At 51.5% G+C, this 16,721-nt stretch overlaps 5 protein-coding genes across 5 annotated transcripts; 2 read left to right on the plus strand and 3 right to left on the minus strand.

Annotated features, from left to right (window-relative positions):
- The first annotated feature begins 2,120 nt into the window (after positions 1–2,120).
- Positions 2,121–3,214, plus strand: BDQ94DRAFT_115925 (putative GPI-anchored cell wall protein Pst1). Its single transcript, XM_026763664.1, has one exon. The coding sequence runs from the start codon at positions 2,232–2,234 to the stop codon at positions 3,114–3,116; it is 885 nt and encodes a 294-aa protein (XP_026629689.1). The 5' UTR covers positions 2,121–2,231; the 3' UTR covers positions 3,117–3,214.
- BDQ94DRAFT_115924 (DUF3431 domain-containing protein) lies at positions 3,215–4,580 on the minus strand. The gene is made up of 4 exons (XM_026763663.1): positions 4,332–4,580; positions 4,094–4,250; positions 3,459–4,040; positions 3,215–3,412 (listed from the first exon to the last, which is right to left on the minus strand). Exons 1-4 carry the CDS (start codon positions 4,456–4,458, stop codon positions 3,313–3,315), a joined length of 966 nt encoding a protein of 321 aa, XP_026629690.1. The 5' UTR covers positions 4,459–4,580; the 3' UTR covers positions 3,215–3,312.
- A 2,796-nt stretch (positions 4,581–7,376) lies between these two features.
- On the plus strand, positions 7,377–8,988 carry akr1 (putative aldehyde reductase (AKR1)). The gene is made up of 8 exons (XM_026765213.1): positions 7,377–7,557; positions 7,612–7,699; positions 7,761–7,774; positions 7,825–7,909; positions 7,961–8,053; positions 8,104–8,298; positions 8,349–8,477; positions 8,533–8,988. The coding sequence occupies exons 1-8, from the start codon at positions 7,511–7,513 to the stop codon at positions 8,884–8,886; spliced, it is 1,005 nt and encodes a 334-aa protein (XP_026629691.1). The 5' UTR covers positions 7,377–7,510; the 3' UTR covers positions 8,887–8,988.
- Positions 8,989–9,943: 955 nt separating this feature from the next.
- On the minus strand, positions 9,944–12,154 carry BDQ94DRAFT_184796 (S53 family peptidase; the record flags this gene model as incomplete). Its single annotated transcript, XM_026774720.1, has 5 exons — positions 9,944–11,166; positions 11,214–11,334; positions 11,380–11,600; positions 11,644–11,907; positions 11,952–12,154. 5 exons carry the CDS (start codon positions 12,152–12,154, stop codon positions 10,056–10,058), a joined length of 1,920 nt encoding a protein of 639 aa, XP_026629692.1. The 3' UTR covers positions 9,944–10,055.
- Positions 12,155–13,387: 1,233 nt separating this feature from the next.
- On the minus strand, positions 13,388–15,587 carry BDQ94DRAFT_115981 (sugar porter family MFS transporter). The gene is made up of 5 exons (XM_026763666.1): positions 15,099–15,587; positions 14,919–15,042; positions 14,792–14,868; positions 14,375–14,739; positions 13,388–14,317 (listed from the first exon to the last, which is right to left on the minus strand). The coding sequence occupies exons 1-5, from the start codon at positions 15,398–15,400 to the stop codon at positions 13,563–13,565; spliced, it is 1,623 nt and encodes a 540-aa protein (XP_026629693.1). The 5' UTR covers positions 15,401–15,587; the 3' UTR covers positions 13,388–13,562.
- Positions 15,588–16,721: the final 1,134 nt, after the last annotated feature.

Raw genomic sequence — 16,721 nt, forward strand, 5'->3', positions numbered from 1 at the left:
TAAAACAAATCCATACAACCACCACATTTTATTTACCGACCTCCCACCCAGCTACTAAACCAAACGTTTGAAAATGGTAGTAATCGGACATCACTACCCAATCGGGCATCCCGAATCTCTTCTGCCTGAACAACAACAAACACAAAAGCGGGGATTTTCCGACCCGCCATCCACTTTCTCTCGCTTCCAATCAATCAACATGGGGCCCCCTCTAGGGTTTTTGCTTCAATTTCTCGTCACTGGAAATTCTGGTGCCTGAATGATTGTGATTGTGATGGATGAAAACTATTTTTAGTAAGATAGTCAGTCAGTCAGTAAATCAGGGTTCAATGTGACGGTTATTGATTGGATTGGATTGACACATTAATCAATCAGGGATGTGGTTGTAGTAGTCGTGGTTGTGGTTATGCGGTGTGCACTATGCACGGTGCCAATAACTAACCTGAACTAACGGTATGATGAGTGTCACATCGAATGTTAATAATATGATATGATATGATATGGTATGGTATGGCTAAGTTATGAGATGATGGTGGTGATCGGTCAGTCCACATTACTAGTATGCTGCTTTGTGCTTGATTTTTTTCTTGGTGTCGTTTGTGGGTCAGGATTAATGAACGGGGCAGTGTTGTTGTTGAGATTTGGAGACTCGGAGTTTTCTTGATTTTTTTCCCTTCCTTGCTTGGTCGCCTTTTTTTTCTTTCTTTCCTTGGGATAGTTGCGCATCATGGAATTGCTTTTTACTGCCTAGATTACATGGAATCATGATCAATGCCTTGTTGTGTAACTTATCATTACCTGAGGAATGAATGCAGTACTACTATCCCTCACACAACAGCTGAAACAACAACCACCTATCTATCCATCTAGCTAGCTAATTAACTGATCATCCGAGATGCTACTACTTGCATCGGAGATACCACTACCACCAGTACATAATTAGTCCCTCCTCCCCAAAACAACACTAGTGATTAAGATATCTATCTGCCTACACTCCTCACCTCACCTCACCTCCAACCACCTAAACTATCGGAGACTAAACCAAAACCAAAACTAATAATATCCCATTCCATTTCCCCCCTGACTCTTAAACAGAATCTAAATACACACACTATTAAGTAAGAACCATAACATCTCACCCATCTATACTAGTCAGTTAGTTAGCTAGCTAGCTATCTCCACAGACTCTGTCTCAAATAGTGCCGACCCGTGCGTGTGCCGTCCGTTCCAATCTGCATGGTCTCTGCATGCATGGCTACACTACCACCAACTTTACCACATAGCACTAATTAAGTACTGCTGCTGCTGTCCACGGTATTACTTATTCCGCACCTATCCCCGTCTTTTCGGTAGTAGCCTAGTCTACTAAGTTATTCTTCCTTTTTCTTTCAACCTCACCACCACCTCCCCCCCACACAGCCTCACCCTCGAGTTACTACTGCCTACTGCTCACACTCGTGTTTATGCGTCCATGTGTCGAATGATGTATTGATACCCTATCCAACATACTACTAACCTACCCACTTTACGAGTTTATGGTTGTTACTGCTAGTTAAAGTTCCGAAGTTACGAGGATATACCTGGTTTCATTGTACTTTCTTCTTTCTTTTTCCTTGACAATTTGGTGCACTGGTGGTGTGTATAGCACCCAACGGTGCTGCGTTCAGATGATATGATACCCACTCAAAGCCACATCAATTCCTATACGCGCTATTCGCTCCTCTTCCTGGGATTACTCCTGCATGCACATGTACCGCTCGTAGCGGGTGATGATAACTCTAATTGTGAGTTGTATCTCTAACCCTTCTTTTCATGGAAGCCCCAGGCAACTAACGAGTGGATGATGATGTGGTGATGCATAGGCTCCTCCACCTCAACAATATCCTCCCAATCTGACGCCGACTCGCTCTCCTCCTGCGATACCCTCTCCGGCACCCTGACTATCTCCACTTCCGCGACAGGCAGTATCTCGCTCTCCAATGTCGAGACCATTAATGGTGGGATTACCATCCAGGATGTATCCGGGTTGACGTCTTTCTCGGCTTCGGATTTACAGAAAGTGAACGGGAAGATCTATATTTCCGGGAATGATGACTTGACGAATTTGTCGTTTCCGGATTTGGAAAAGGTTCCGGGGGAGATTGATATAGAAGGGAATAGCAAGTTAAGGGATATTGTATTCCCGGATTTGAAGAATGTCGATGGGGCCTTGATCTTGGAGGGGAGTTTTAATGAGTGGGTCTCCCAATTCCTTTCCTTCGTGGGGAGGATATTCATTTAACGGTTGGGACAGGATCAAATTTGAGGACCTCGATAAGGTCAAAGGACAGACAACTATTCACTCCCATGGCGGATCATTTCGATGCTCGAGTCTCAATTCTCTTCGTGATGGTGATGATGACGATGACGACGATAACAATACTCGCCGTCGCCGCGACAATAACAACAACAATAACAACGGCGCCTTTCAAGGCGCGTACACCTGCACCGACAGTTCCAGCAGCGGACTCAGTGCGGGCGCCAAAGCCGGTATTGCCATTGCTGTGATTGTACTCGTCCTTCTCATCCTTGTTGGTGTGTGGATGATGTATCGGAAACAGCGAAAACGGCGCAGAAGACGGAATGATGATCAAAGCCAGATGATGTATACGCCTGTCGGGGTCGGTCTTCGTGGTGGCGGTGGTAGTAGTAATCGAGACGAAGAATCTTCAGCTGGTGATGAGAAGCCTGTCACTGGAGTGCCGAATCCTGCCGTTCTGAGGCAGAATAGTGACTCGGTCAATGCGCTTAGTGCCATTCCCCGGAAACCGATTTCGCCGCCACCGCCATCGAACGAGATGAATAGGGAATCTATGGTGTCCATGTCGACGTCTCCGCCCCTCCCTGCTGCGTTGGTCCCAGGTGATCGCTCGTCTGCGTCGCCGCCGAATGATGCGGATGGACGATCGTTGTTCCTGCATCCGATCCCCCGGAGGCGACCGTCGGAGACAGATGTGCCGTTGCTGGATAGTGGTGACGTGCATGAGGCGCCCGGAAGTCCAGTACAACGGCCGACATTTGAGCTAGATGCAGGGCCCGTGCGAGGAATGCATCAACAACCTATTCATCATGAGTAGCATGCGCTGCAGTCTATGATTTGCATGTCCAATGTATATACCTGAGCGGGTCAATAGTTTCAAAAAAGATTCACGAAGATAAGAATATCTAACTGTACATTAGATCACGAATCATAACAAAGAAAACCAAACCAAATGCAACCTGATATCCCCAATCATGATAGTATACATCATGCATTAACAATCATCCATTAGATTATGACTTCTTCGCTCGCACTGCCTGCAGTGTCTCACCCGACGCCAATGGTCCACACCATCCGTACGTGTCGCACCGGCATTGCTCGTACCGGGGGCAACTATACCCGTTAGCATTTCTCCCCACCGAGTGGGAGGCAAACTTACTATATCACATCCATCCCGAAAATGATATGCCAGATCTTCTCATACACCCATCCCACGCCGAAACTATCCGTCAGCTCCGTCTCATCTGCCCACTTCAGCATACGCTCGTAGTCCTCACGTGGCCGTTCCAGTATCCGTTCGCGGCTGACGGCGAACTGTCCGCAGCACACGTTTCCGATGTGTTCGGGCACCTTCTCAGCCGGTACGCCCAATATCGTCTCGTACACTTCCGGGAAAAACGCGCGGATGTCGTCCTTCTCGATATCGATCTGTGTCGGGCTCCAGGGGTGCACGCTCGTGGGACATCCCGGGTCGTGCTCGCACCGAAGGTTCACATAACCCTGCGCGTCGACGGCCTCAAGTCGGAGGTTCTTCAGCGCGGGGCTGGTATGGGGACCGAAGAGGTCATTATGCCATTGGTCGAGGTTCGAGTGGATGAAGATGGTATACTTCGGAAGTTGGTGGTAGAAGTCGACGACGAAGGAAAGGTATGCGGCGGCTTCGCGACCACGGATGGTGCGTGGAACAAGAAGGTGGGGGGCAGGGGGCTGATCGGTCGTGTAGATAAAGGGAATTGAACCGCTAGGGAAGGTTTATGTCAGTATATTATCGCCTAGTGGCTAGATGGGTCGTACTGGTCTTTGCAGTAGTTGAGGAGCCAGGTGAGGTCCTCTTTCACGGTCGCAGCTAATACCAAGCCAATGTCGTTTGTCGCATTGCTGTAGGTACCGGTGAGTTGGGCCAGTTGGGACGTCACGATGTCGTGGTCGTTATTGGGAGTTTCTTGGTGAGCTGATGAGACAAGGTCGGGTCAGCATGATGTCGGTGATGATGCACACGGACCACGTGAGCTGCAGAGAGAAGTATAGATACCTGGTTGGGGTTCATAGGGCCGTGTACCGTAAAGATACCAAGATACCATGGAGGTGACAAGGAGAGCAAGACATCCCAGGCCGGCAGTGCGGCGGGCAGGCCAACGAAATAGCCGCCTCTTGGACATTGGGGATGGGCCTCACGGAGAGGGGGAGGCGACGGGACGGAAGAGCAATATAAACCGGGAAGCAAGAGGGGAGAGGGAGGCGCAAAAAAAGGGGGGGAGGAATGGAAACAAGGAGGCAGTCACAGATCAAGACATGAGACGAAAATTAAGTCGCGTCATCAGCCATGTTGCGCGCAGCTAAACGAGAGAAGAAATGGAAGAAGTTGAAGGTGAAGTGAAGTTGAGAGTGAGAGTGAGAGTCAGCCTCAAGCGACGGGAAAAGAAAGGGTAACTCTCAGGGAAAGGAAAATGGATGGCCAGCCAGCCGAAAAGCCAAAAAGGGCCCCCTCGGGTGGGTCCAGGCCGGACGCCATGGCCTCACACAATACGCAGTAAGGGGCAGCTGGCGACGCCTCTAGCCTCATCCGGGCTAGTCTGGCCCTTCTCCGGCCATTTAATCGTCAGGATCTGAAGTCGAGTGTAACCTTGGTGGAGTCGCGATGTTCCTGGTGGTGGAGGTCTCCCCGCCCCCATTGGTCGCCTGTCCCCGGCCCAAGAACCGCTAGTGACGGATCCATCCTTAGTGCTGTCCAGCCATGCCCCGTTCGGAGCTAGGCCACGTTACTTGCAGATAACACCTGGAGTGTGAAATCTGGAGGTGGAACAAAACCCGAGAACGGTCGCGGAGAGAGTGGCAGGAAAAAGGGTTGAGTCGCGTGCAATAACGGACGGTGAGGGAAACAAGATCCATAGGTAGGTGCTTACTCGTTATACAGCTGCCGGTTTGATTTGGAGTCAGCTGTTCTGCCTTTCTTGTTGCAGGGCCAAGAAGCCACTCGTCACGGAGTACGTCACCCTATAAGGCCTACGACCAAATGATGCTTGACGGGTCATTTCCGCCGTCTCGGGCCCATCCGGACGCATGCAGATGTCGGTATATCGCAGCAGATGCCACGCAGCTGTCGAACGGCATCTGGTGGATCGCATCGTTGATGACCGGCGAATATATACATGATTTCGTGCAGCCGCCCTGAGCCACCACTGCTTATATCCTCCGGCTTTATGCAGTACGCGCGTCTGTCGACGTGATCTTCAAATCGAATTAGGTTCAGGGGAAGTATGCTTCCTGAGTCCTGACAACTTTACATATTAAGCGGTTGATGATCAGGGGGCTTCATTTTCATACTTCATTGTATCGGATGCCAGCCAGCACTGATCGAACTTCCATTTCAGAAATTCACGAAGATGTGCTAGCTTCTTTAACCTAGTTTATGAAGCGCCACTGCCACCAGTACTAGATAACGGTTGCAATCTTGCAAGAGATTCAATATAAGCTACTTACCCACATGCCCCTAAATAGAAACATGATTAAGCCACGTGGTGGTACAACATGACAGGTGTGGACCATCCAGCAATGGTGTACGTATAATGACTGTTATTTCTCCCGCTGAATGAAAGGTGGGCCAGTTCCAGCCGTTCTCGAGCGTGGACGGAGATATGGAGAAGTGATCTACCATACCCGGCACAGTTAGAGCAGGGCTATATTGGCTTCGATGTAGATGATACTTCCACCCACTAAGCAAGTTAAGAGCGAAGAAGAATGCTCAATTCGACGACGCATTGCGAACTATAAGTACCCATCCATATCTTCTTCAGAGTCCACCCACTTGCAGCAAGCACAGCGGCACCTGACAGCCGGCAGACCAGAGCAGCCACGTCAGGATTAGATTTCAAGCCTCAGCGTTAAGCATAGATTAGGCCCCGTACGCACAGCTCGGCCCATGGGTCGTCCCTGACGGATGTCGGACCAAGACGGGATTGGTGGTATTGTAGATAGTGTTGCGGATAAATTGGTTGCACGATTGATACGATCCAGATGTATGTGCTGTCCTCCCAGCACTAAGGCGTTAGACATGCTCGCTCAGCTGCATCACTCAACTAGCAAGACTCTATAGCGGAAGGTTAATATGGAGGCACAACATGATAGTCTATTGGTTGTTTGTTCAAACATGCGACTATGGCAGCAGTGATGTGGCATTGAATCTACCCAGGCTGTCCGTATGCCCTTCCAGCAGCTGTGATCAGCATCCAGCTTGAGACATGGACCGTGGTTAGAATTTCCCATTCAACCGAACAGGAAGTTGGAAGCGCGGTACGTCTCAGAAATTAGCCGGGGGAGGTCGGCGAGGAAGCCGAGCGGTTGATTGGACTCCTGAACGAGGCAATTATCCGTGCGGGAAGCGGGTTGATGCGGATGATTTGGGGGGTGACTTGGGGGTAATTTGGGGAAGTTTAACCCCGCTGAGATGCAGATGATAGAGGAGAAAATACGTAAGCGAGATGTTCCAGATTCCAAACCGACCGTAAACCATGGCACTTTTCGAAACGAGATGTGAATTGATGGAAACTGAAACTCCAATGCCCTTCGATCATGTACCTGGCAAACGATGTTAGTAATAGCAGATGAGTAAGGCATAATCCAGGTAGTGATTGGTGGAAAAATATCCGCAGGGGCTCCCAAAGAGGCAACGTGTTTTGGCGGGGAGGAGAATTCGGAGGAATGTCTGCCGCCTGACATCATCATCTTCTGCTCGCGGTCTTGCACTGTCTGCTGAAGGAGTACACGGCTCCATTCAGTATCTGGAAGCAATATGGCCATGGGCAATCCCATGCACCTTCAATTCTCGGGAAATAGATGATGTGCCTGTCCATTGTTTCTCTGGTCGTGGTCGGAATTAACCGACAGACCGAGAAAGTATCTTAGAAGAATGAATGGAATGGGAATGGGAACATCCCACGCACGCCCCACCGAGGGGTCCCAGTTACTGCTGGCGGGGTAAAACTGACCCCTCGTAAAGCATCAACAGCCACTCATCGTCGCGGCACCTCCTCCATCGACTTCGACGATGGACTAGAGGCATGGATGTGACCCCCACCGGAGGACCTCGGCCGTCTGGAAGCGCTCCCTATTTCTATCGCGCTCGCCCTCCTCTTCTCCCTTCAGTCTTTACCTTCTCTCCTTCCATCTCTCCTCCTATCTCCCTGTTCCTCCTGAACCATATCCTCTTACACAATGTCTCTCGGAAAGAAGGTTACTCTCAACTCCGGTGCTCAGATCCCGTATGTATTTTCCGTCTACGCTTGCGCGATCGCCAATTGCTGACCCCCAATTAGCCAGCTGGGATTTGGTACCTGGCAGTCTGCCCCCGGTCAGGTCGGTGATGCCGTCTACGAGGCCTTGAAGGCCGGCTACCGCCACTTGGTAAGTCGCGCATGTCCTGGATTATTTAGTCAGTCAGCAACCAGTCACTAACACGATCTAGGATCTGGCTACTATGTAGGTCCCATTTCACATATCGACTCGATCACACAAGCTAATCCAAGCAGCTACCAGAACCAGCGCGAGGTTGCTGAGGGCATCAAGAGAGCCTACAAGGACGTCCCTGGCCTCAAGCGTGAGGACATCTTCATCGTAAGCATATTCCATACATACTACGCCTCAAGAGTATACTAACCCGAGCAGACCTCCAAGCTGTGGAACTCCCAGCACGACCCCGCCGTTGTTGAGAAGGCTCTGGACGAGTGCCTTGCTGAGCTCGAGCTCGACTACCTCGATGTGCGTACCCTGTCAGCTCATTCCCACCGACAATTTCTAATATCTTCCAGCTCTACCTCGTCCACTGGCCCGTTTCCTTCACCACCGGCTCCGAGTTGTTCCCCCTCGTCAAGGACAGCTCCGTTGAGGGCGGTGATGTCGTGATCAACGACAACATCTCCATCGTCGACACCTGGAAGGCCATGACCCAGCTCCCCAAGAGCAAGGCCCGCACCGTCGGTGTCTCCAACCACATGATCCCTCACGTAAGTCGCTTTATATACCACTGAATTGACACATGGCTAATCCCCCGCAGCTCGAGGCCATCATCAACGCCACTGGCGTCGTCCCCGCCGTCAACCAGATCGAGCGCCACCCCGTTCTCCAGAGCAACGAGCTCATCGAATACTGCCAGAAGAAGGGCATCCACGTGACCGCCTACTCTGTAAGACCCCTACCTCTACTCCCTTCATTAACAGCTATACTAACATAATGAACAGGCCTTCGGCAACAACGGCTTCGGCGTCCCCCTCCTCGTCACCCGCCCCGAAGTCAAGGAAGTCGCCGAGTCCGCCTCCAAGCGCCTCGGCACCACCGTCACCCCTGCTCAGGTCATCCTGGCCTGGTCCCAGGTCGGCGGCCACAGTGTCATCCCCAAGTCGGTGACGCCGTCCCGCATCCAGGAGAACTTCAAGGAGGTGGAGCTCACTCCCGAGGAAATCGCCAAGGTGTCCGAGCTGGGCAAGGACCGCAGACGCTACAACACTCCTTACGTTGCTAACACGCCTCGCTGGGATATCGACATCTTCGGTGAGGAGGAGGAGAAGCCTGCTGGTCATAAGGTGATTGTTTAAGTGCTGGTCGCTGGTTACACTCTCGCTTGTATGATGATGATGATTATGTGATGGGTTATATATATGTGTAGGAGATAGATAAATGTGAAAATAGATTTGGTCTCCAGTACTATTTGCTGCAGGGTATTCAAGTAGCGCTTGGGTGGGGAGAGGGAAGGGAGAGGAAAGAGGAGAGGTGTATGAACATAGTAGGTTGTGAATGAGGGTATCTCTTATAGGAATAGCCAGTATATAACCTGGACAGGTAAGTTGGGATACCGTCCAATTAGTTGGTAATCATACGCCATTATTACGGTGTGTTTTCAGATACGAGTCAAGTCACGAATCAACCAGTCTGACTGCTTCACTTTTATGTCCATAACTCTGCTAAAATACGCTAGCCAACAAGCAACTCCAAGATTTGCACGCCTCATTTTCTATGTTTTGGTAATGATCAACGTCTATAGTATCACTCATACAGAATTAATCATCCACCCGCTAGCTAATAAACAAGCAAAATTCTCATAATAAAACTTTGAAAAAAGCGCTAGCTGACTTTTGATATAAATGCTCCCAACATGACAAAACGCGGTCAACACATCAACCAGGATATGATCGAACAGAGCCCTTGGGCATTCCCGCCACCCCCAGATCACTATATCCCAAGCATCCCGAGTTGTGGTGCTTTACACAGATCATGACTCCCGAGCCTCGAGGTAGACCTTTTCCAAGATGTCCCATAGGGTCGATGTGAGCTTGAAAACCGTGGCTCTCTAGTTCAGCCTGCACATCGTGGGCCCGGGAGACAAGGTCGTTTAGATCTTCGGACATCCGCCCTTTTGTGACAGGGGGGATTGGGAGAAGGGCTTCTAGAGAGCTTCTCTTCCTCCACCTCCACCTGCTTGACGAGCTATGTGTCGGTGCTTGATATGTAGTAAGTAGTCTATACCTTTTATTGAACTAGGACTGATCAAAGCCTTTCTGTACTATGAACTGTAAAGTTTAGATCATAATGTAAGTTACTTAATAGTCTATTGATGTTTTAGCATTTGCATCACACGCCTCTATAGTAGTAGTAGTAGTGCAATGTTATATATCTGACTAGGCTATAAACTAATAATATTAATGGAGTAGATTACTGGATTAGATTGAATCATCTTCATAACGCCTCCCACAACTTCACTCAGCCATCAATCATCACCCACAAATATATCCATCAAATCCTCGAACCGCGGCGTCCCCAACCCCGTCACCGGATCCCACCCCCCAGCAACCGGAAACCCATCAGTCCCACACCCAGGATTCGACCCAACGGTCACATCCCTAAACGCCTCAGGATGGCTATACAGCACCGGGTTCACAAACCCCACCGTGGACTTCCCCTTCGCCAACCTCTCCTCGTTAATGCGCGTCAAGATGGCCGCGAACGCCGGTGCCGCGGCAGACGTACCGCCCACCAGTGTCGCTTCGCCCTGGTTGTAAATGATGACATTGTCTGCGATAGCTGAAACATCGGGGTATCCTCGTCCGATGCGGTTGTATATCCCATCTGTGTTGGAGAAGTCTGTGTAGTTTACTCCCGAGTAGTAAGGGTAGGTGAGGTCGTCGGCGGTAGTGGAGAAATAGGCTTCCACGGAGTGGTTCTGGTAGGATGGTCGGGCGTAGATATTGCTGAAGCCGCCGCCGGAGGGGAAGCGGGTGACTGCTATTTCCTGGTCCTTGGCTGCGTCTGCGCCTAGGGGGAGGTATGTGCCTCCTACTGCGGTGAGATAGGGACATGTGGCTGGGAAGTCCGGGACGAAGACGTTGTCTGCATCGCCGAGGCAGGTGCCCGTGCTGGAGGCGACGCCGGAGTCGCCGGATGCGACGACCACGCTGATGCCCTGAAGGCCGAGCTTCATGAACTCGTGGCATTGGCGGCGTTGGTAGGCGATGGGGAGGTCGGCTTCGGGGCTGCCGTAGGAGATGGAGATTACGTTTGTGGGGGTGTAGACGCCACATTGCTTGGGGGAGTTGTAGCCGCCTGGGGAGGGATCTGGGTATTGAGGGTCTAGGGAGGAGGTTTCGTTGCAGTAGGAGCCGTCGATAGCGTAGAGGAGGTTGTTGAGGAGTCCTTTGAAGTTGTAGTTGTCTTCGTAGTTGGGGTCGTCGGTTTGGTAGAGGATGGTGTTCTGGGGCCAGATGATTGGGTAGGCGATTTGGAAGTCCAGGTCGGATTCGGGGCCGGCGTTGGTGACGTCTGTTGGGGCGGTGGCGCCGTCGATGGAGTCGAGGGTTGGATGGGTTCCCTGTGGGATGTCGCTTGGTGGTGTTAGTTGTGTCTAAGGGAGGGTGGAGAGTAATCGAACCTGGCAAAGTTGGCGAAGAAAAGGTTGAGGTCATCTTGGCTGTAGATGTCTCCTAGGTCCTCGAAGATGCCGAGCTCGTTGCCCTTTGTGGCTGTTGTTCCTTTGGTGATGTTGTACATGGCTAGACGGTTAGCGTGAAATCTTGAATTGGGATGGATGAACATACCTCGAATGCAGTCTGGGGTTACCGCCAGATCGCAGTGTGCTAGCGGGTCGTCGAAGATCTTCGTGATATTGATTGGTAGTGGTGCTAAGATTGGGGGCAGACTGCCAAGAGTGCGCTTCTCTGCATCTCTCTTTTTGGAGGGCGTGCCGCGCACTTCCAGCATCTTTACTCCTGGTGTTATGTAGTCGATGTGCGATTGGATGGTTTCGGGCACATGGTACCTAACTGGTTAGCGGTGTCATGGCATGTAGAAAATGGACTCACTCGTGGCATGTCACATGGGAACTTCCCGTGTCGGCATGGGTGTAGATGTAGTATTCCGTCTGCAGAAGCTGCTCAACCTCGCTTGCATGGGCATCGAACTGTAGCCACTGCTTGTTGTATGATTGCGAGATGCGGCTTGGAGCAATTCCAGCGGATTCAATCCAGGTTCGGACAGTCTCGACGGCCTCATTCGACGGGGCAAATAGGTCGTGCACCTCCTCGCTGGAGAGGTGCTTTCCGTAGCGAGACGATTGTGGATGAGACCTGGACAATCAGCTGGGTTTCTGGTGAGGAGTCGGAACACATACACCTCCATCAATAAATCATGGCCACGATCCAGGTTGGACTGAGTAAGCCCTATTCGCATAGGCAGTAGGGCACCTTTGTCCAGCCGGCTTTCTTCTACCCAGACACTGGGCAATGCATCGCGCCGCTCATGAACAACATAGTTATGGGGTGTTGGGCTGGCAAACGCTGCCGTAACACTGAGTAGGAAAAGTGAGACATGCATGTTGATCGCAGCGACAGAGCAAGCGTGGCATGCAAGCCATCATCAGGAACGGTGGGAAACGTCGGAATATATGCTAGTTGACAAGAACGCTGCTGATCCCATTGACTAGCATCACTTCACTCTCCACACGCTGGCGTTTGCACTTCCATACCCAGCGGAAGGGAACCTGCCTATGTAGGCTAAATATGATCACCAAACCCTGATAAGAGGCGTGACATCCATCGCCAATCAGGAAAGCGTCTAGCGTAGATCACACTGGGTCAACCCGACCAAGACCCGCGTCCGAGCAAAACACCAGCTATTGAGCTATTGCTGATAGCCAAAGGCTGTCCAGGGCGCCTGGAAACAAAACACAAGCATCAGTTCAACCTACCTAACGACAAGCATATTGTTCAACGGTGAACCCCTCCCCGACATCGACCATACCAAGCCACCCAACCCAAACTACCAAATTGTTATGACCAGCCCTGCAAAACAGAAACATAGTGGGAAACCAAATAGCGCAAGAAAATAACCCCCTGATCAGCACGTAGATGATAGACAGCGTAAAGAGTATAAGTAGTGGGTGTGTGGGTAATTCAATCCACTAGTGGTGGCTCCACGACGGACGATCAGCACCAGACACCAAAGCTTGTCTTCGGAGTCGGACAATCCATGCGGAATGCTGCATCAGCGCCAGAGGAGTGACAATCTTTTCCCTGTCATTACATGGTATGTTGGATCGTGCCTTGCTGGATTTTGAGTCCTTGTGCGATGAGACTTTTGAAGGATTGACATTGCTAGTAAGCCCAACTTGGTTTATCTTGATGAGGGGTTTATCGAAGCAGACCTTGAACAAGCAATAGTTTCGGTCCTCTTATCTCCACTGGTGGGTCTTGTCGCCATTGCTCAAGAACCATAGTGTCAATAGATCCTCTCCACCGGGAGGAGCAGAGGATAGGCTGGTAGTTTTCACAGGATGACATCACTGGCGACAGGTACGTATCTGAAATCAGAAAACTCAAGTGGGTTATACTAAACAAGTGGATCGTTTCTCCAACTATTGGCTGATGTCCCTTCGGTTTGAGTTGGGAAATTGTGCTGGCTTGTGCTGAAGAGGTGAGCATAAAGTAGGAGTTAGCGGTGCTGAGCTTGCCAGGCATCGAAGCCAATCACCTGATTTGTAGAGAGTGACGATAGTACCCACTACTGTGTATCTAGGGGTAATAGTAAGCATCTATTATGAAGTTGGGATTGTAAACCATCATGTCGATAAAATTCACACAAGTATGCTGAGTAAACATATACATGCTATTGATCTTGCATTAAGCTGATACATGTCTAGTTAGCTCCTCTTCCCATATATATAAATATACTCTATAACCGACCCCCCACCCCCTCCATCATCACCGATCACTAATCATCCACCTCAAGCAATCTTATCCGGAGTAGCCGTGACCTCCTGGTGGATAGTCTGCCCACCAGCAACCTTCTTCTCATCTTCAAAGCCAACCTCCTCAATGTGTGCACCGCGCGAGTACTCGTTCTTTGTCTTCCAGGCGGGAGTACCGATGTACGGAATACCATTGGGATCAGTGAAGATGGCCTCGACCTCTTCCAGGGTCTTACCCGTGGTCTCGGGGAAGAAGAAGAAAATGTGCAAGAACATGGCAGTACAGAAGACACCGAAGAGGATGTAGACCTTCCACTGGATGTTGACAAATGCCGGGGGGACGAAGTAGCTGAGGGCGAAGTTGAAGGCCCAGTTGGCTGAAGTGCAGAGGGCGGTAGCCTTGCCGCGCACACGCAGAGGGAAGAGTTCCGGCGGGTACACCCAGCTGGCGGGGCCGAAGGAGATGGCGTATGAGGCTACGAAGAGGTAGGTACTGGCAATGACAGCCTTGCTGGGCGCGCCGTGGATGACCCAGGACTCGGCTTCCACGTTGTTGAGACCGCCGGGCGGCGCGGGATGGCCGTAGCTGGCCATCAGACCAGCATTGATGTACATCCAGATCATCATGAAGAGGGAACCGATCAAGAAGGTCGGGCGACGGCCCCACTGATCACCCCACACCAGAGCCGGCACGGTCATGCACACGTTGATCACGTACTGGATACTGGAGGAGATCAAGTTGTTGTTACCTTTCAAGCCGGCCATGGCAAAGACGTAGGTGATGTAGTACACTAGAAGTGAACCGGTTAGTATTGCTGACTACCTACACAGCCTCGAAAGAAACTTACTCATGACGTTCATTCCAGTCAGCTGAGACCAGATCTGAACGAAAACACCCACATGGGTACGGTTAAGCATGTTGGGCTTGAACAGCTCGAGGTAGGAGACATCCGCGTTTTGACGCTCAAACTCGCACATGCTCTTGATCTCTTCATATTCACGCTGCACAAAGGGAGAGCTCGGGTCTCCCTGACCGTGGACGAGGGTCAAAACAGCGTGGCACTCCTCCCATCGGTCCTTGCGTGCCAGCCAGCGGGGTGACTCAGGCAGGAGCATCATACCCAGGAACAATAGCACGGCAGGGATCATCTGCAGACCCCAGGGAATCCGGAAGGCCGCCGTACCCTTGATGAAGCTGCAGCCATAGGAGACGCTACATCACGTGTGAGATATGACATGGTAGCTGATGATGGATAAGGACTTACTAGAACATGATCAGGATACCCCAGGTAATAGCCCATTGTTGCAGACCGACGACACGACCACGCTTGGTTGGAGGAGCCTAAATGATTAGCACCGCATGCAGCAGCAGGCATTATGGGACCGACATACAATCTCCGAAATATACACTGGCACCTGAGCGGAGCAGATACCCACACTCAGACCGTTGATGATACGACCGACGATCAGCATGGGAATGTTCTGGGAGGCACAGACAATGATGGATCCAATGCACCTGTACAGCCATGCACTGTTAGCAGAGATAACGGTGCAGCGGTGTCAGATACATACCAGATGATGGAACCGATCTGAATGGCAGTACGACGACCAAGCCTGTCCGAGATGAAACCCGAGATCAACGAGCCCAACCAGGAACCACCAGCCATGGAGGCGGTGATACCACCCTGCACACTCGCGCTGGGGCCCTGACAGACCGTCTTGCCATCATCATCGTAAGTGACAGGAGCCTGGTTGAAGTAACAGAGATAGGCATCGGTCTCGATGATGGCCGACATCGACGAGATATCGAAACCGAACAGACCACCGCCGACGACGGCGATGGCCGCAATGAAATAAAGATTGCCGATAGCCATGATGCCAGCTGGTTCCGCTCACGGCAGGAGATTCTGGGGGAAAGAAAAAAGAAACCTCGGGGAACCACCGGAGAGAGCAAGAGAAGAACGCAGGAGAAGCCGGGGAAAAGACGGGGGATTTAAGGAAAGCGAAACCCGGGAACGGGTGGCACCAGATGAAATGGACCACAGTGAGACAGGAGCAGAGGCCGCGGGGTCGACGCAGAAAACTGCCATGATGGCCGGTTGAATTGTCAAACCTAAAGGGTGGTAGAGGGACAATTCCGACCCGAGTCGCACGGCAAGCAAAGAAGACCCATGCCAGGCGAGATTAGACCGGCCTCTGACTAGCGGAGAGACAGGCATATCCGGTTAGGTCAAGGTTCAGCTGAACTAGCGATTGGATGCATGCAGCAAAAGGCGGTCCACCAGGAGCTGACATGGGGGGCGTTGCCCATGGGTCAGTCGGCTGGCCGTGAGCCCATCTGTCGCATGGGAAAAAAAAACCGGGGCAAGCACATGGTCTGGAGGGTCGAGTGGTCATGAAACGAGCCATTAGGAGGCAGATGGGGAGGGGGCGAGAGAATGATCCAGAATCCACCCGACCTGATTGATGCACAACAAATGATATCTCGACTTCCGCGGTATGTCTCCATCGGGATGACCGAATGTGACCGTAGTCGGGTAGGTGGCTGCAAGCGTGGGAGGCGGTCCAAGCCGGCCAGCACGTTCAGGAAAAGCCATCGGACAGCAAGGCAGGCAACCCTGAAGGCTGAAGACCGAAGACGGGTCAGCCGAGAGTCGGAGGCCGCGATCCAGCGTAAGCGTGGAGGCAGAGAGGGTGGAGGTGGAGGATTCCGGGGATTGGGTGGATCGGCATTGTCGTTCCCTTTCCCGGCCAAGGCGGGATACAGTCCGGAGTAGATTGGGAGATTCCTGCAGGCCAGCAACGCAATGCCAGCGGGGACTGTGCAGTAGCAGTGTAACTATAACTGACTCAGTGCAGAAGCATTATCTAACTAATATGAACCGATCTAGGAGAACGGTTCGGTGAAGGTAGGCGCAAAAGAGATCCAGTTCGGGGGGGAAGGAGAAGAGAACGGGGGGACTCGAGATTGCGGAGAGACACCGACACCGACCGACTTCCCCAGAGCACATGACTCTCAGGCAGTCAGGCTCGCGCCCGGCCCAGAGCCTAATTAGGCTTAAATCTCGACTTTCAGGGTCTTGGCCGTAATACACTATCCCCAGACTGGCTAGTATGGGTGGGGAGGTTATGATAGTCAGCCAATAATCGCCAGTCAGAATCAGACAGGAACAGGAAAACATCGATTTGCTTTGG

The sequence above is a fragment of the Aspergillus welwitschiae genome (genome assembly GCF_003344945.1).
Source record: "Aspergillus welwitschiae strain CBS 139.54b unplaced genomic scaffold BDQ94scaffold_6, whole genome shotgun sequence".
Taxonomy (NCBI): Eukaryota; Fungi; Ascomycota; class Eurotiomycetes; order Eurotiales; family Aspergillaceae; genus Aspergillus; species Aspergillus welwitschiae.